The sequence below is a fragment of the Lemur catta genome, chromosome 6 (genome assembly GCF_020740605.2).
Source record: "Lemur catta isolate mLemCat1 chromosome 6, mLemCat1.pri, whole genome shotgun sequence".
In the NCBI taxonomy this organism is placed as follows: Eukaryota; Metazoa; Chordata; class Mammalia; order Primates; family Lemuridae; genus Lemur; species Lemur catta.
Genome location: NC_059133.1, coordinates 48,679,701 through 48,699,704, shown reverse-complemented (window position 1 = coordinate 48,699,704; position 20,004 = coordinate 48,679,701). Strand labels below are relative to the sequence as shown.

General features: G+C 33.3%; 1 protein-coding gene across 3 annotated transcripts in view; it reads left to right on the top strand.

Annotated features, from left to right (window-relative positions):
• The window catches only part of MON2 (MON2 homolog, regulator of endosome-to-Golgi trafficking), a 107,561-nt gene that overhangs the window by 64,118 nt on the left and 23,439 nt on the right, over positions 1-20,004 (top strand). For 2 of the 3 annotated variants that reach the window (XM_045553457.1, XM_045553455.1), the window contains 8 exons: positions 1,273-1,448; positions 3,667-3,829; positions 8,275-8,568; positions 10,335-10,533; positions 13,616-14,244; positions 18,776-18,919; positions 19,562-19,579; positions 19,865-19,993. In XM_045553457.1, the coding sequence (XP_045409413.1) occupies positions 1,273-1,448; positions 3,667-3,829; positions 8,275-8,568; positions 10,335-10,533; positions 13,616-14,244; positions 18,776-18,919; positions 19,562-19,579; positions 19,865-19,993 (1,752 nt within the window). The remainder of the gene's footprint in view (positions 1-1,272; positions 1,449-3,666; positions 3,830-8,274; positions 8,569-10,334; positions 10,534-13,615; positions 14,245-18,775; positions 18,920-19,561; positions 19,580-19,864; positions 19,994-20,004) is intronic. The other variant, XM_045553456.1, reaches the window with a different exon arrangement.

Below are 20,004 nucleotides of genomic sequence, written 5' to 3'. Positions count from 1 at the left end.
TCTTTGTCATTCACATATATCTTACACAGTTTTTTAAAAAGTCTACCAAAATTTTATTGTTTTAAGACTGAGTAGAAATGAGGCATTTAATAACTATTCTCATTACCCTCTTCATCTTACTGTATTGTAATTGTATTCTGCAGGTTTAGTTAACATATAATTATTGAGTATAGCTCCTGGAATAGAATGATGAACAAGACAGAAAAGATCTTATAGCGCTTACATTTTAGTGATTTCATATTTTTTCCTACTCTATTTTGAGGTTTTTAAAGAAAAACCCTTTTCCATTTATTTTAATATACTCAGTGTCCAGCTTAATACCTGGCATATAATGAGAGCCTAATAAATGTTTGTTCAGTCAGTGAACCAAATAAACGAATCCTGGGAGAGAAAGTTTAAAATGAAGAAAGTGCTTTCAGATGCTGAAAGGGATAGAACAGAGTGCTTTTTTTTTTTTTTTTTTAAGAGACAGATCTTGCTCTGTCACCCAGGCTGGAATGCAGGTGCATGATCATAGCTCACTGCATCCATAAACTCCAGGGCTCAAGTGATCCTCCTGTGTCAGCCTCCTGAGTAGCTAGGACTACAGGGGCATGCTACCATACCTGGCTAATTTTTTAATTTATTTGTAGAGACAGGGTCTTGCTCTGTTGCCCAGGCTGGTCTCGAACTCCTGGCCTTAAGCAATCCTCACGCCTTGGACTCCCAAAGCACTGGGATTATAGGTGTGAGCCACCACGCCTGGCCAGAGTGCTTTTCTTTTATTCCCCAACAAATTTTGTGATTTTATGTCATCTTTGTTAATATCTACTATGCTTATTTATATTTAGGAATATTATAGCTTCTATTATTATATCACACTTGAGAATTTTAAATTTAAATACATGTGATATACATTAAAAGTAATTTTAGAAATTGGGAATTGTTTTTCTCTCTAAATATGGCTAGATATATATTTCCTTTAGTGAGATTCATTTCTCTATGGGTCTATAATTAATGTCTTTTAAACTAAGGTAATTACTTTACCCATTTACTCCAAAATCTAACATCTTGAAGATTAATTTTTTTCTCGTATTTGAAAATAGAGGTAGGTGACAAAATAAACCTTTAATGATTACTGTTAGAGAAATCATATTCACTGTTTATTTTAGTAGAAAATTTTCTATTTACCATATTAGTCTGCGTGAGTAAATTTAAACTGAAAAAGCAATAGCAACACATTCCTGTCTTTTTGGGCTTCTCTTCCTAATTAGTTTCTTGCCTCCTTTTCAGAGGCTGCAGTTGCTTTTATTGAACCCATTAAAGGAGATGTCCAATATTAACCATCCAGATATTCGACTCAAGCAACTAGAATGTGTGCTGCAGATACTGCAGAGTCAGGGAGACAGTCTTGGGCCTGGATGGCCACTAGTGCTTGGTGTCATGGGAGCAATTAGAAATGATCAAGGGTAAGTGTTTAAAAATTAACGTTAAAAAATGAGAGCAGTAGAAAGAGAATCAGACCATCCTCAAGTCTTACAGTAGTGGTAATTTTTTATGTATGCCCTTCCTGCTTAAGTGCAAGACCTATAATAGTTTTTCTTAACTCTACCCTCAAGTGGCTATAGGGAATTTTTAGGAATCACCTTTGTTTTGGAAGGATGGAATAATTGCTCTTTGACATTTATACAAAAATGCAAAGTTCTTACTCATAAGGAGATAAATGAATCAATCTAACAAATTTTATGACATGTCCAGAAATTGGGTTTGGTTTCATTTTGTTAAAATAAATACAGTATTTGATAAGATATGAAATAGCGTTTAGAGCTTTACCTTCCTATATATATTGGGAAATCTAAGAAATAGCTTAAAGCAACTTTTTCATTAATTTTTTTAGTAAACATTTCTTCTGTGCTTAGTGTATTCCAAATACTATGCTTGCTAGTTATTCTGATTACACAGCTAAGTACCTATTGCCCTAGCAGTATAATCCATGTAAGAAAGTTCAGTCATGTACTGCAATGATGTTTCAGTCAGTGACAGACCACATATATGACAGTGTCTTATAGATTATGATATTTTTACTGTACCATATTTATATATATTTCAGTACATAAATACTTACTGTCGTGTTACAGTTGCCTACAGTATTCAGTACGGTAACATGCTGCGCAGGTTTGCAGTCAGGAGCAATATGCTATACCGTATAGCTAGATGTGTAGTACCTATATACCATCTTTGAGTAAGTACACTCTATGATGTTCACACAGTGATGCATTTCTCAGGACATATCCCCATCGTTAAATGATGCATAACTGTAGATTGTTATGCCACAGAAGAAGAGGGCTTCAGTGTTAGGGGGCAGAGCCAAAATTATGAAGGACCCTATCTATATGCTTTTAAGCTATTTGGGTTTATCCTGAATACATTTGGGAGACATTTTAGAATTTTAAGCAGAGGAATGAGGTGATCAGATATGCATTTGACAGATATCATGGTGACAGCAGTGTGGAGAGGAGGCCGAGAAATGAGAGAGCCTACACGTGCTCTCTAGAAATAAGGAGATGGGTTTGAGCTAGTTAACAGATTGACTATAGAAGCAAAGGGAGAAATAGCAATCGGAAATGACGCCCAGATTTCTGATTTAGGCAGTTTAGTGAATGGTGGTATCATTAGCTAAATAGGGAATACAGAAAAAAGAGCATATTTGGAAGGAATGTATGGACTTGTTTAATTTAGGGTAGAATATTGCAGTGGAGAGATTTAACAGACATTGGATAATTTGTTTGTAAGTCTACAGCAAGACTCACACTATCTTGTTTTGACGACTAGAAGTTTTAGATGATCGAGGTGCTTGAGACTATCATGGAGAATTAATTGTTCTTAAATATTTGTAGTAATAAATTTCCTTAAGTACTATAAAATACTGAGATGATTAAAGTGAAAAGAGATCAGCTTAGATCAAGCTTACGTTTCTTCTCCCTACCTAAAATGCGATGTATAAAATAGGGTATTGTTGTAAAGATGAAATGAATTAATACATTTAATATACTTAAAAGCATATGACATACTAGGCACTCAATAAGTGTTAGCTATTATAATTGTCATTTTCACTATTATTTTTTATAACCAGAACTTTTCTACAAAACCAAATACTCACTATTCTCTTCATTTGAAATTCAAATTTTACTCTGGTCTCACAGACAAGATATAGAATTTTATATTCCTTTGGAGATTTAAATAAGGTATAGTATAAATATATCCTATAGGGGAGCTATAGTTTTCATTTACTGAGCAAAGAATAAAAGAGCTCATTTTCATTCATTGAATAAATCGTGTGTATTTACATATGCTAGGCACCATGCTGGATATTAGGGATATAGTGGGGAAAAAGTAACTGTAGCCAATTTCCTTTTCTCATTCATTGGCTAAGTTTTCTTTGGTTAGTTGTGCAAAATACAAATAGAAATAATATGGTATTAATATTTATTTTCTATTCCTTTTTTAATCTTTTTTATTTTTAATACCTCTTTTATATTTATATAAATGTTGAAGTACTGTCTTATTTATATTAGAGAAGATTTTCTTCAAATTCTAAACATGTTGCTTGATTCAAATGATTGTAAGATATGGATTTTTGTATATTTATTTTAAATACATCAGTATATATTTCTTCTATGTTTTCAGAGAATCCTTGATAAGAACTGCATTCCAGTGTCTTCAGTTGGTTGTGACAGATTTTCTACCAACAATGCCTTGCACTTGCCTGCAAATAGTTGTAGATGTTGCAGGTAGCTTTGGTCTTCATAACCAAGAACTTAATATTAGTTTAACTTCAATAGGTTTATTGGTAAGTATCATTGCCTGCCTTTCTTATCATAATGTGATTTAAAAATCACTGTTATGCAGTTGGGAATGAAAGTTAAGCAAACATGCATTTAGCTCTTTGGGAATTGTTTAAATGACTTTTAAGTACCAAACTTATATCTTGTATGAAGAACTAAATAACATCACTTAAGAAATCATTTATTAATAGCAGGATATTTGAAATAATTTTCATATATTGAGCCAAGGTTTAGCTTTTTACGAAGTTTGTTATGAGAGGATTTAATAAACCAATAATAGTGCACACAAGGGAAATATTCTGCTGACTTTAGTGTGAAGGTTAATTGATTTGCAATATTACTTTAGATACCAGCATTTTCGTGTACTACTATTTAGTGAATAAAGCCGCAATAAAAGGCTTTACTGTTTGTGTAGTCCTGTAGTCTGTCAGTACTGCTCTATTAACTATTAGGAGATGTCATATGATAGTGGAAGAGCCTAGGTTCTGGACACAGGTTATACATGTATTTTAGTTCTGCTTGATTTTTGTTAATTGTTAAGTTATTGACCTATTGAACCTTGTTTTATACATTTAGAATATAGAAATACAGGCATACCTTGGAGATACTGTGGATTTGGTTCCAGACCACCACAATAAAGCAAATATTACAATAAGTCACACAAATTTTTTGGTTTCCCAGTACATAGAAAAGGTATACTATACTGTAGTCTATTAAGTGTCCTATAGTATTGTGTCTAAAAAGTATGTACATACCTTAATCAAAAAATAATTTATTGTCCAAAATGCTTATCTGAACATTCATTGAGTTGTATTGTTTTGCTGGTGGATGGGCTTGCCTCAATGTTAATGGCATCTGACTGATCAGGGTAGTAGGTTGCTGAAGGTTGGGGTGGCTGTGGCAATTTCTTAAAATAAGACAATGACATTTGCTGCATAGATTGACTCTTCCTTTCACAAAAGATTTCTCCGTAGCAGGCAATACTATTTGATAGCATTTACCCACAGTGTAACTTTTTTCAAAATTGGAGTCAGTTCTCTGAAATCCTGTTGCTGCTTTATCAACTAGGTTTATGGAATATTCTAAACCCTTTGTTGTCATTTCAACAATGTTCATAGCATCTTCACCTAGAGAAGATTCTATCTCAAGAAACCACTTTTTTTGCTCATTCATAAGGAGCAACTCCTCCATTCAAGTTTTATTATGAGATTACAGCAGTTCAGTCACATCTTCAGGCTCTACTTCTCATTCTAGTTCTCTTGCTGTTTCTACCACATCTTTAGTTACTTCCTCCACTGAAGTCTTAAACCTCTGTAAGTCATCCATGAGGGTTGGAATCAACTTCTTCCAAAGAACTGTTAATGTTGATATTTTGACCTTCCATGAATAACGAATGTTCTGTGTGACATCTAAAATGGTGAATCCTTTCCGGAAGTTTTTCAATTTTGCCAGATCCATCAGAGGAATCACTATGTATGGCAACTGTAACCTTACAGAATGTATTTCTTAAATAAGAAGACTTGAAAGCTGAAATTACTCCTTGATCCATGGGCTGCAGAATGGATGTTTTGTTAGCAGGCATGAAAACAACATTAATGTCCTTGTACATCTCCATCAGAACTCTTGGATGACTAGGTGTAATGTCAATACACAGTAATATTTTGAAAGGAATCTTTTTCTGAGCAGTAAGTCTCAACAGTGGGCTTAAAATAGTCAGCAAATCATGCTATAAACAGGGGTGCTGTCATCTAGGCTTTGTTTTTCCATTTATATAACATAGGCAGAGTAGATTTAGTGTAATTCTTAAGGGCCCTAGGATTTTCAGCATAGCAAGTGAGTATGGGTTTCAACTTAAAGTCACAAGTTGCATTAGCCACTAACAAGAGAGTCAGCCTGTTCTTTGAAGCCAGATATTGATTTCTCTTCTCTAGCTATGAAAGTCCTAGATGGTATCTTCTTCTAATAGAAGGCTGTTTTGTCTGCGTTGAAAATCTGGTCTTTAGTGTAGCCGCCTTCACCAATGATCTTAGCTATTAATAGATCTTCTGGATAACTTGCCGCAGCTTCTACATTAGCACTTGCTGCTTCACCTTCCACTTGTATGTTATGGAGACAGTTTCTTTCCTTAAAACTCATGAACCAACATCAGCTAGCTTCAGACTTTTCTTCTGCAGCTTCCGCACCTCTCTCAGCCTTCATAGAATTGAAGAGGGTTAGGTCCTTGCTCTGATTAGGCTTTGGCTGAAGGGAATATTGTGGCTGGTTTGATCTATCCAGACCACTCAAACTTTCTCCATATAAACAATAAGGCTGTTTCACTTTCTTACCATTTGTGTGTTCACTGGAGTAGCACTTTTAATTTCCCTCAAGAACTTTGCCTTTGCATTCACAAATTAGCTAACTGTTTGGCACAAGAAACCTAGCTTTTGACCTGTCGGCTTTTGATGTGCTTTTTTTACTTAGCTTAGTCATTTCTAGCTTTTGTTTTAAAGACAGAGGCATATGACTCTTCCTTTCACTTGAACACTTAGAGGCCATTGTGGGGTTATTAATTGGCCTGATTTCAATATTGCTGTATCTCAGAGATTAGGGAGGCCCGAGGAAAGGGAGAAAGATAGGGGAATGGCCTGTCAATAGAATAGTCAGAAGACATATATTTATTAAGTTCACCATCTTATATGGGTGTGGTTTGTCTGCCCCAAAACAGTTATGATGGTAACATTAAAGATCATTGATCACAGACCATCATAACAGATAAAATAATAACGAAGAAGTTTGAAACATTGTGAGAATTACCAAAATGTGAGACATGAAGTGAGCACTTGCCATTGGAAAAATGGTGCTGATGCAATAGACTTGCTCAACACAGAGTTGGCACAAACTTTCAATTTGTAAAAAATGCAGTATCTGTGAAGTGCAATAAAGTGAAGCACAGACCAGGTGCAGTGGCTCATGCTTGTAATCCTAGCACTTTAGGGGAGGCCAAGGTGGGAAGATCGCTTGAGGCCAGGAGTTCAAGACCAGCCTGAACAGGAGTGAGACCCCATCTTTACAAAAAATAGAAATTAGCAGGTGTTGTAGCATGTGCCTATAGTCCCAGATACTTGGGAGGCTGTGGAAGGAGAATTGTTGGAGCCCAGGAGTTAGAGGTTTCAGTGAGCTATTATGACACCACTGCACTCTAGCCTGGGAGAACAGAGGAAGACCCTGTCTCAAAAAAAAAAGTGAAGTACAATAAAAGGAGGTATGCCTGTAATAAAATCTTAGTTAAGGTATTATTATATGAAATAAAATGCAGAGAGCTATTCCCAATATATATTTTTTAAAGGCAATTCTTTAGAATCTTTTAAATGTATATTTTAACTCAGAAGTTTTGTAAAGTCAATCTTAAGTTTCTCTAGCAAGCTGGATAAGTTAATACATTTGGCCATTTGTATCCATCGGTTCTCCATCTGTGGATTCAACCAACCATGGATGGAAAATATTTTTTAAAAAGATGGTTGCATTTGTACTGAACATGTATAGACTTATTTTTCTTGTTAATATTACCTAAATAATACAGTACAACAATTATTTACATAGCATTTACATTCTATTAGGTATTATAAATAATCTAAATAGTATTTAAAGTATATGGAAGGGTGTGTGGAGGTTATATGCACATACTACATGATTGTATATAAGGAACATGAACATCCATGGATTTTGGTATTTGTGGGCAGTCCTGGAATCAATTCCCCACAGATACCAAGGGACCACAGATATTTTAGTATTAAAAATATAATTATGGAGAAAAACGTAAGCATGTTGTATGTATAATTGCTCCCAAAGAGTGGTTGGTTAATTCAGTGTTGCTTAAATTATTGCTAGATAGCACCTCCTTTATTTTACATTTATGTTCACACTACTGGATCTTCTATATTTTTACCATTGGCAAAATTATCATTAATTTGCATATTGTACCCTGGTTGAGAATGAAATCGTAAGATATGTTTGGAGACAGTAATTGCTCTTTTCATATATGAAATTATAAATTTATTATTAAATGATATTAAGGAATTGTTAACAATTATGTTAGTATGGTAACAATTATGGTTATGTTTTTTACAGTTAACAATTGTTATATCTAGGTGGTGGGTATAGTATTATAATATATTGAAGCTCATTATACTATTTTTGTTTTTTCTGTGTGTTCTTCAATTTTTCATGTTAAAAAGCTTATAAAAAAATTAATGTTAGCACAGGATTGTTCCCCCACATTCTCATGAAGTCATGTAGAGACATTGACAGAGGAAGAAATGTTTTCATTTAATTTCTTCTACTAGAACAGAGATTTTTGAAGTAATCTTTTACGGGTTTTACTCTGAAAGGTAAAATAACCACGTTTCATATTTATGTGTTTAAAACAAAATCTGTGAATAAAGCGATATTTTTCTACCTTGCCTTTTAGTGGAATATTTCAGATTATTTTTTCCAAAGAGGGGAAACTATTGAAAAAGAATTGAATAAGGAAGAGGCAGCACAGCAAAAGCAGGCAGAAGAGAAAGGAGTGGTTTTAAATCGGCCGTTTCATCCTGCACCACCGTTTGATTGCTTGTGGTTATGTCTTTATGCAAAATTGGGTGAACTATGTGTGGATCCCCGTCCTGCTGTCAGGAAGAGTGCAGGGCAAACTCTGTTTTCTACAATTGGTGCACATGGAACTTTATTACAGCATTCAACCTGGCATACTGTTATTTGGAAGGTACTATAAAATAGCTGAGGCTATCAACTTTAAATTGAGACATACTTGTGTACTTTTTCAATTAAACTTGTTCCTACTGATTTTTAAAAGAGAATTCCCATACATTTGTATATTTGATAAAACAGAAAACATCCCATATTTTAAATTGGACTTCACACAGAATAAATTAAATATCTCTCTGTTTCAGTCTTCATCTCTTATCTCCGCCTCAATTTCTGCCTTTGCCCTTCTTTCTCTGTTTTTTTTTCTGCTTTCCAGGAAATGCTAAAACCAGGAGTTGCTGAACCACAGAGGGTAATCAGTCCCTTACAATAGAGTGGAAAGCTTTTTTTTTTTTTAAATTTTGAGGTCTACATGTAATTAAAATGTAATCAAAAGAGAATTTTTATAATTAAAAGAATATCAGCAACAATAAAATTCATTTATAGACTCACCAAACAAATGTAACCTCCAAATGGTAAATTGTACATGTATAAACTATACAGTTTCATCTTTTTTTTCTTTTTTTTCCTCTTTTAAAACTTTCTTATAAAATTAACACTTATTAGTGACATTCTCCCTTTGTTAAAAGTCTTTTTTGTTCCACCTGTTTCATTTTAATAAAATTCTATATATAATCCTTTCACTTGCTTTTGTAAAGTTTTCAATTTAATAGATCCCAAAAATATCTTCTTAAAAAATTAATATATATCCCCTAATAAAATAATTAAAAGCACTGTTGTTTATGCTTTCATTTTTATTTTTTGAGACATAAAAATTATGTATATTTGTAGTAAAAGCCTTGTTTCCTTTTGTCTTTTATTTCAGCTTCATCCCCTAGCTCCTCCTCAGGTTACAGACATGTCTTCCTTATGTTTGTTTTAAATGTAATATTTTTCTGATTCTTATTTTTCTTTTAAACCTCATTTGTAATCTTTTTGCTGTTCAATTCTCAATGATTTTTTCCCCTCACCTCCCCTGTATTCCCATATCCTTTCTAATTTGATTTCCAGATTATTCTACTTTACAGTCTTTAAAACTGGAATGTAACAGAATCACCTAGAAGACTTGTTAAAGCACCCTCCCCACCCCAGTTCCTGATTATGTTAACCTGAGAATGTGCATTTCTGTTAAGTTCATGGGTGATGCTTGATGCTACTGGTTCAGAGACCACACTTTGAGAAACACAAAAATTATTCACAGTCTACAGGTGGTCTTTTAATTGCCAAGTCATTTGGCCTATGCTTAATCTCATCCTGTTCATTTTTAACACTGTTGATCATTTCTTCTTGAAATTTGGCTTCTGTTTCATTGAATGCTTCTACTTCTCTGTTTAATTTTTATTTTATTTTTTGCTCTTATTTCTTCCTCTGAATTAAAACATTCCCCAAGTCCCAGTCACTTCTTGCTTGTTGATTTTTTTTTCAAGCATCCATCACATAACCCTGGGGCTTCAGTTATCCAGTTAACTCCCATAATTTTTTGCCTGGACCCGTCTCCTTAGCTTTTGTTCTTTTTTTCATACATTACCCCATAGATGCTCCATTGATACCTCAATTCAACAAGTCTTAGTTTATATTCTGTCCAATTTATTTTAATTTTTCATATTCCATGACCTTAAAAATAAACTTAAGAATGTGTGGTTACCTCTATCGATCAATTTCCTCTAATATATGGGGATTGATAAGACCCTCAAGTATATTTTTTGTAATAATTTTTAGATTCCTATGCTATTTCTTAAGCTTTATTACCAATACATTTTATATGACATTTTTATAAATATTTAGGTACTCTTTCATCTACTGGACCGAGTTCGAGAGTCCTCTACCACTGCAGACAAAGAAAAGATTGAGTCTGGAGGTGGCAATATTCTCATTCATCATTCAAGGGACACAGCAGAGAAGCAATGGGCTGAGACATGGGTATTAACATTGGCTGGAGTAGCAAGAATCTTCAACACTAGAAGATATTTACTGCAACCTTTAGGTATATATACATTTTTCTTCTCATTTTACAAGTAATTCATGTTAAAGGAAATTTGGAAAATATAGAAGATTCTTTTAAAATTTATATAATGCTTCTACCCAAGAATAATTCTTCTTAGCTTACAGTCTTTATGTGTGGTGTGTGCACGAGCATGTGCATTTTCATTCATTTCATTGAGAAAATGTTTAATGTGTACCTACTATGGGCAAGCCTCTTGGGGATACAATGGTAAGCAAAATACACATCATCCTTGCTATCATCTACGTGAGGGAGGAACCGTAATTACATATATAAAGGCAAAATTGCTACAATGATAAATGCTACAAAGGAATGGTGCATTGTGAGCTTATAGGTATTTGACTTGGCCCGTGAAGTCCAGATAGGTTTCTCAGAGACAGTAGTAGTTTTCCTGAGGTCTGAAAAGTAGAAGTTCATTAGGCAGTGGTAAAATGAGGTGTGGAGAATGTTATAGGCAGAGAGAACATGTAAAAGAGACAGAAAATTGAGGGGAAGAGGGATGGTATGGACTGTAGCATGTTTGAAGGTCTGGAATGAAGAAAGTAAGGCAAAGCGTGATTCCCAATGAGGTTGAGAGGTAGGAAGAGGCCACATCATGTAGAATGTGTTAAAAAGTTAGTACTATGTCATAAGAGCATCGAACAAAAACCACTGAAAGATTTTAATCTGTGGTGTGACATGATCAGATAGGCATTTAGAAATATCCCTTTGGTATGTGTAAAATGGAATGGCAGCAAGGAAGGATGACGGGATATTGTTACTGGTTAGGAAGCTGTCAGATCAGTGGTTCTCAAAGAGGGCTAATTTTATACCATATGGGACATTTACCAATTCTGGAGACATTTTTGGTTTTCAAAAATAGAGAGGGGTGAGTTACTGCTATCTAGCAGGTAGAGACAAGGGATGATGCTACACATCTCACAATACACAGGACAGCCCCCCACAGCAATGTATTATCCAACCAAAAATGTCAGTGGTACTGAGATTGAGAAACCTAGATGCTAATTATAATACTTTAGATTCTGGTGGCAGTAATGGGGGATGATAGAGAAAAGTGACAGAGATGTTTTTGTACATAGGTGTGAGTGTGCTGTATATATTATTTTATTTGTTTCATTTATTATTTTATGTTTGGCTTCTTTTTAACCTCCTTAAGTTAAAGTATAAGCATATTTACTCATTCCATAGGCATTTTTGCATGTTGTTCTTCATGTGCACTTTTTTCCAAAACCAAATAATTGATGGTATCTGATCCATTTTACACTTTAGAACTTGATATGTATATTATTTTTAATTTCAGTTTTTTCTTTTTATGTGAAATTTACATGCAGTGAAATGTATAAGTTTTCATTGTATATTTGCTGAGTTTTGACAAAATGAGCATTATTTTAATACCTCCGTGATACATACTTTATCTTAAAAGCTAAGATCTTATAGAGATTTAAATTTTCAAAAATGAAGACATAAGACATTTCATATGTCTTTCATAATTTTTTTATAACTTGAAGACTAGGAAGTAATATTTATTATTTTGAATAAGGTTTGTATTTTAACATAATCATGTGCGATATATAATTATACCTAGTTTTTTAGAAAGAGGGCTTCTTCCTAGACAAAAAATATGTTAATAAAAGAATAGCGGGGCTTTTTCTTCCTAAATGGCACAGAATATTTTAAATCTGAGATTAGGTCACCACTCTGGTTGGCAAATGTAATGTTTCATCTGACTTTTTAACTGGGATGGCAGCAAGCAGAAGTGTTTTAACTGTTTGATAGTTTTAAAATGTAATTTGTGAAAACTCTTTGAACAGTTTACTTTTAAATCTGTGTTTTTTAATTCTATGTAAATTATCCCTCAATTTTTAATAAAAAGAGTATAGAGAGGAAGATACATGTAACTGTCCAGATGTTACAGTTTGTTCAGAATAGACAAGTAGTACCTATTGTTTTATACCAGACTTACTTCCAGTTTTCCTATTAACTGAATGCTTCCTCAGGCATTTGGGTTTATCCCTTTTCAAAAAAACAAAATCTAGTCAATATATAGCCTTTGCAAAATAAAAGTCTTTAAACCTTGATTATTTATGTACTTTATAGCCTACTTATGTTATACTCCTTTAGAAAATATCAATTTCTCTGACTTTTGCATTATTTTAATGCAAGTTATGTGGATAATCCATGTTATTAACAAAACGATTGGGTTTGATTGTGCTAGAAAAAAAGTTTTGTTTTTGTTTTTTTAAGCCTCATGGAAATAAATTACACCAAGCCATAGACAGCTTCATTGTAAATGTATTTAGCCAGTCATAAGAGTAAAGCGATTTATTTGATCAGTGGGAACCAGCAGCTACCGTTCAGCTTATGCTCTGCTGATGGTGAATCAGTAGACTCAGTTTCACATGAGAGGAACAAATTTGTTGTAAAAGGACGGTTTATTCTTTATAGTACATTTTCTCCTGGTAACTCACTAACTTATGAAAAAAGAAAGTTTAAGAAAATTCTGCAGCTATAAAATTATTTAAATATGAAAACTAAAATATAAAGTTTAAACTTATGGGATATGACATATAGTTTATTTTAAATCTTTAGACCTATAAAAACATGTATCATTCTGTTAAAACTTACAGCTTTTCCAATGATTAAGACTGAGAATATCTTACATAATGAAGTTATTAATAGATGGATAGATTGAAGATGTTATTGAAAAGCTTTTGTTTCACCTTCAAAGGTTTTTATTCTCTTCTCCTTAAGCAGAAGTACTAGAAAATGGTGTAAACATGTATACATACATATCTAGAATTTTGTTTTTAAGACCAAAATATTATTTAATATACCCATTATCCTATTCTTGGTGCCCTTTGTTCCTACATCGGAAAATTTTTACTGGATTTCTGAGTTGTGATGATTTTCATTCATATTGGTAATACTTTAGTACCTAATTATGTTTTTTCTAGTTATGTGGGAATTTAAGCAGAAAAATAAGGCAAATATGCTTTGAAGTCTCTAATATTAAGAGAAAATTTGATCACTTTGATAATTTTTTTTTTTTCTCTTCCTAACACAGGAGATTTTTCAAGAGCTTGGGATGTTCTTCTTGACCATATACAGTCAGCAGCACTCAGCAAAAACAATGAAGTATCTCTGGCTGCTCTGAAAAGCTTCCAGGAAATTTTACAAATTGTATCCCCTGTCAGAGACTCAGATAAGCCTGAGACACCACCTGTAGTTAATGTACCTGTGCCTGTGCTTATAGGCTCCATATCAGGTCCTGGCCTGAGCAGACCATTTGTAAGAACAGACTCAATTGGAGAAAGACTTGGAAGATATAGCAGCTCTGAGCCACCAGTAGTTACTGATGAGCTTGAAGATTTAAATCTCTGGTGGGCTGCATGGAATACTTGGTATAGAATTGGATCTGAAAGCACAAAGCCTCCAATTACTTTTGATAAACTAACTTTCATTCCTAGCCAACCTTTTCTTACAGCTTTAATTCAGATATTTCCAGCTCTCTACCAACACATAAAAACTGGTTTCAACATGGATGACTTGCAAAAGTTGGGAGTCATATTACACAGTGCTATTTCAGTCCCAATAAGTTCAGATGCATCCCCTTTTATTCTTCCATCTTATACTGAAGCAGTTTTGACAAGTTTACAGGAGGCTGTACTTACAGCTTTAGATGTTCTCCAAAAGGTAACATAATTTTAGTGGCTGTCTAAGCAATGATGCGTATGGTTCTCTGGAATTTTTTTACTTTGCTATATTTTTGGGAGTTAAATTCTAGATCATCAAGATTGTCATGCATGTATACTTTGGGATAAATTGAGGGTTGCCAAGATCTAGTTCTTTTAAAAACTGTGGTTTTCTGATATATTTATTTAATAAAAAGGTAATTTCAGGTCTGTTTTGAGTCTTTAAGAAGCTGCCTGCATCTTCGTGTTTCAGTTCACCAGCATTTTTGGTTGTCCATATAAGTCTTCACAAGAAGATATAATATTTGGAATAGTAGTTTTAGTAAAGTAATTTAATGATTAGAAAATTAATAAGCAATGGGATTATATTTTGATATTTTTCATCTGTATTTAAATTTTGCTCAAAATTGTCAGAGGCCTATATTTAAAAAGAACAAAATTATAAAATATTTTTCTCACAGAAATTTTAAAAAGAGATATATTTTTAGCTATTTGTGTTTTGTAATTGCAAATAAAACTTATTAAAACAAATAGTCCTAAAATCATCACGCAAATTCAGATTAACAAGCAAGACCAGATCAAAATCGGTGTTCTTTAGTCTGTCAAGAAAATTAATAGCACAATTCACAACAATCAAAATGCTAAGCAAAAAAATGCCAACTGAATAGTCAGCCATTCTAAGAAAGTAGCTAAGACCTTCTAACAAAATTAAAGTGGAACTAGATTCTGATCACACATGTTGTCGGTAGCCATTTGTGTAATGCAAATCATGTTTTCTAATTAACTGATTCCATTCTGTCCAACTGGAATAATGAAAACTTTCACAGTAAAAAATGGTGATATTTCCATTAATACTATACCATGATACCTCTTAATTAGCTCTGGAGGAAGTCTAGCTGAACAGTAATTCTTGATCTATTTAACCCTAGGTGCATCATGCAGGGAAACAAATTGTGGAGAAACTTAAAATTTAAAAGAATCTGACATTTAAAAAAATTTATTGTAGGGATATCAATTATCCACAATTGAAATCAAAATACCTGTTTTTATTTTCAGTGGGAAAAAGGTAGCCTGTCAATAATTACTTTCTCTCCCAGATTGGGCATGCAAATAAGTTGCTTATGGATTGCTCTAGAGAGAATGGAAAAGTTTTCCTATCAGAAAAGAAAAGAAAATTACAAGCTTTTCGGGATGCTCATAATCTAGTATTCTCATTCAGATCTTTTATTATGTGTAGAGGATAATAAACAAAAATGAAATAACACTCCCCAAATTTTTTTCAAGGAAAAAGAATATCATTTTATTTTTTTTAAACTCTGCTTTTGGCTGGGCGTGGTGGTTCCACACCTGTAATCCTAGCACTCTGGGAGGCTGAGTCAGGAGAATCACTTGAGCTCAGGACTTCGAGACCAGCCTGAGTAAGAGTGAGACCCCTTCTCTACTGAAAAAACAGAAAAAATTAGCCGGGGATGGTGGTGCAATGCTGGTGGTGCCTCCAGGCTGAGGCAGGAGGATTGCTTGAGCCCAGGAGTTTGAGATCTCAGTGAGCTGTGATGATGCCACTGCACTCTAGCCAGGGTGACAGAGCAAGACTCTGTCTCAAAAAAAAAAAAAAAAACCAAAAAACACAAAGCTCTGCTTTAGCAATGAGAAAACAAGCGGAATTATTTATCCCAACTATTAGGAATTTGTTCTTAGCTTTTAATAGCTTTGAAAACAAACATTCAGTCTGAAATTTAGGAAGCTTTATTGTTTATTTATATTAATAATGTCTTTGCATTATTTTCACACTAGCCATTGTTTTAGTACTTGTGTGATTATCTAAATGATGTTTCCTAAACCTTGAATGTGAGATTTTTAATGGTTCTCTAATATTTCCGAACAGAAGAATTAATATTTTATCAGTTAGAATGTTTTTCTATTTTCTTCCACAGGTGTCAGAAAATTTTTGCACCAACAAAATTTACTTGCTTTGGGACTTTATCCTTAAACTAATAGCTATCCAGCAAAAACATTTTATTGATGAAAAGCTATTTTCCTTCCTAAAGGAAAAACTCATTTCTGATTTCATGTTTTCTTTCTAAAGAGGAGTGTCTATGTTGTTCTTCCTCAGTGCTCTTACATTGTTTAGGGCTTCATGGTCACAGTCTTCTCTTGGTTCCCAAATGGCTAGTTCCCAGCCAAGTTGGCTTAGTTTTGTGTGCTAATTGATTTTTTTTCCAAGTTATTTTAGCATACATGGGGGAACTGGGAATTATTTTTTTAATTTCAAAATATTAGGGGCATACAAGTATTTTTGTTACATGAATGAATTGAATAATGCTGAAGTCAGGGCTTTTAGTCTGCCTGTCACCAGAGTAGTGTAGAGTGTCCCTGATAGGTATGTTTTTATCCCTCAGAACTGGGAATTTGATTATCTCTTTCTGTACGTGCTGTACTGTAGTTCGGAAGTGAAGGGACTGCATCTGTCTTTCATATTGCTAAACTTCCTAAAGTCAGATGGCTGGATACCCTGTCTGTCTTCATCACCAGGGTTGCTGAAGTTGTACTCCATGAGACACCCTCACATTGTATGTGAATGATGCCCTTGGAGTTGTGTAATAAGCTCTGTACTCTAATAATATGGGCAAGTTTCTCCATCTCAGCTTCCTTATCTATAAAATAAAAATAATAAATCTATAACTTTGACTATTAAATGGGATATTTGTAAGGCATTTAGTGCCTGGCACAAGTTAAGTGTTCAGTAAATGTTAGCTGTTGTTTTCATCAAGTTCTCTAGCAAGGGCCTTAGTACATGGTAGGCACTGAATGGATTATTGTTAAATGAGTTAACAAGCAAAACCTTGAACTATGTCAGAAATTAGATGTCCAATTTCATCTCTTGTTTTCACATACACAGTTTTCAAGGACTGCAGATTGCTTATTGGTTCTCAGCTTTTGGACTAAAATTTCTTATCAGGCTCATCCTATAGATTTTTCTGATACACAAATTTCAGAATACTGAAGAAAAACCAATAAAAACTTTTTCTTAGATGGAGTTTGATGTGAAAAAGAAAACGTGGGTTCCATATTATGTATTTTAAGATCCCAGAATTGCTCTATAAATAAGCTATAACATTATTAGTATGTTTTATTTTTAGAAAGGACGATTGAAAATCAAAATACATAGCCATAACTTTGTGCTAAGATACTTTCAAAGAAAATTGTGATAGTTTCTCAGTTATCTACGTGAACTTTCTCCTTTTTTAAGTCATCTTTTTCATAGTAATTACTCTCTGGTTTTTTATACTCAGTAAAGAGAATTCTTTTAGGTTGTATAAATTTTGCCATTCAAGTTCTCCAAACTTTCTGAGAAAAATAACCAAATATTGAGAAATTATATTAGATGTCTATTCTACTTTTTTACATTGTAATTATAGGATGCTCTAACTTAGGTATGGGCAGCACTTGCTTATCTACTCCATATCTCAGGGTGATGTGATCTAAACTTCAGTTACAGCACAATGGCTACATTTCAGAGGGAAAAGAAAACTATTATCTGATAAGAGAAAGCCATGGATTGCATAAAAATAAATTTTGTATGTATCTTTTTAAAGAAATTCCTTAAAGATTTTAAATGCTTTGAATTTTGGTTTAGTATTTTGAGAATACTGTCCAGTGTAAAGTGATCATAATTTTTGTTTTGTAAAGCACAAGTATATTTTAGATACTCCATAAATAATATCATTAAATATTTTTACCACAGAAAGAAATGAACACTAAAACATGAAAATATGAAAGGGAAGGATGAGAAAATACATTTGTGGCTAGGAAAAAAACCCAGATGAGATTTATTTTAAGTACTTTCAACACATTTGAAATAATTAAAATCTGTAATATCAAATTGTTTGGAGTAATAAATCTAGAGAAACTACTATTGATTAAAATGTTATTAATTCATATTAAAATATTTAATTTTCTTATTTTACATCAAATCTATTTATTCAGATACATTAGACATTAAATGCACACAGCCCTGTTAAAAATTTAAAATATACATTTCTTTTAGAAACAAATTTTTGCAGATGATTTATCTTCCCAACTACAGTGCTCATGATTATTTGTTAATGTCTGTGGACCAGGGATGGTGCAGAAATCAGCCATCATTTCAATGAACTGATATACTTAAATGGAGGCCAGTGTTGTCTTGGTCAGTGAAGCATTCTTAATGGGCTAATGGCTGTATTACTGAACAAATTATCAGATTGTAGAACCTGAGGACTACCTGGGACTTCTCTTTAAGTGCTTGCCCTTTTTCTACTCTGTGAAGGAATAAATAAAACTTTTTATTAAAGAACTTTAGCTGATTAACACTTTAGCCTATACTTTCTTTCATAATAGTTTAAAATGGTTGTCCTCCAGGGTTTATAAAAGTGGTGTAATACTTATATATAATAGGACAGTCTTTAAGAGTCTTTGGTTAGACAAATGCATATGTAGTACTTAATGGAGTTCAGATTATCCACTCTAATGTTCATATTTTGCTTTTATAGGCCATCTGTGTAGGACCAGAAAACATGCAGATAATGTATCCAGCTATATTTGACCAGTTGCTGGCATTTGTAGAATTCTCCTGTAAACCTCCACAGTATGGACAGCTGGAAACAAAGCACATAGCAAATGCAAAATATAATCAGGTAATTTACTAAAAGTTATGTTTACTCTGTAAGATTTCATGGCTTATAAATACAGTAAGTTCCACTTAAGATGGACTTCGATTATCTCAGAAGAAGAAACTTTTCACTCACAGTCTTACATATGTTGGTTAACAATTTAAGCTCAACAGAAATATTATTTGGGAAACCATTTCTGTGTTCCTTTTCTCTTTGTTTATGACTTTCCTTTTCCAACTGGTTCTTCAGAGAGTTTGGCCTTTTATGTTACTCTACAGTATATCTTTCTTGAAAAATATGAGTTCTTTTGTACCTCTTTCTTGGTTGCCCCAGCCCACTACAAAATGGCTTTTGAATCCCTAAGTCTAATCTTATTTAAAATAGATACCTGCAATGCGAGATGAAGACATCTGTGTGTATTAAATTAGAAGTTGTCCACTACTGGTGTGAAATTAAGTTGGATTTTACATAAAAGATTTTTATAGCCATAGTTGGCAAACTTTAAGTTTGTTTTGGCTTAGGGGAAAAGTAAATTTCTGATGCATGCACGTGCTAATTTTGTTAACTCAACATAAAATTATAATTTTATATCATCCAAAAAGTAGTTTTAATATGTATTAACTTTTCTCATTCTATTTGTCTTCCGACACAATGGAATCACAATAGATCCAACTATTTGCACCGGTGAGTTAAATTTCCTAAAATTGTCCTTACCTATTGGCAACAAATAAAATACATCTTTCCCAGTACTTGATAGAATGCTCTATGTGCTTTTTCCAATCATTTTAACTTTTGCCTGGCTGAAAATTATTTTTTCATGAAGTATATACTCTTTGAAAACTTTGCATGTAATATAATTTGACCTAAAACCGAGGCCTGAACTTTAAGACAGACGCTTTCTCATTGAAAATAATGTGATTCGTTTACTCCCATTTATTTTTAACTCCATATGAAAATATTAATTTCTAGGCAGAATGGGTAGCCTTGAACTATGTACCGTTTGCTGAAAGGTCTTTAGAAGTCGTTGTGGATTTGTACCAAAAAACAGCCTGTCACAAAGCAGTGGTGAATGAGAAAGTGCTCCAGAATATTATTAAGGTATCTTTTTT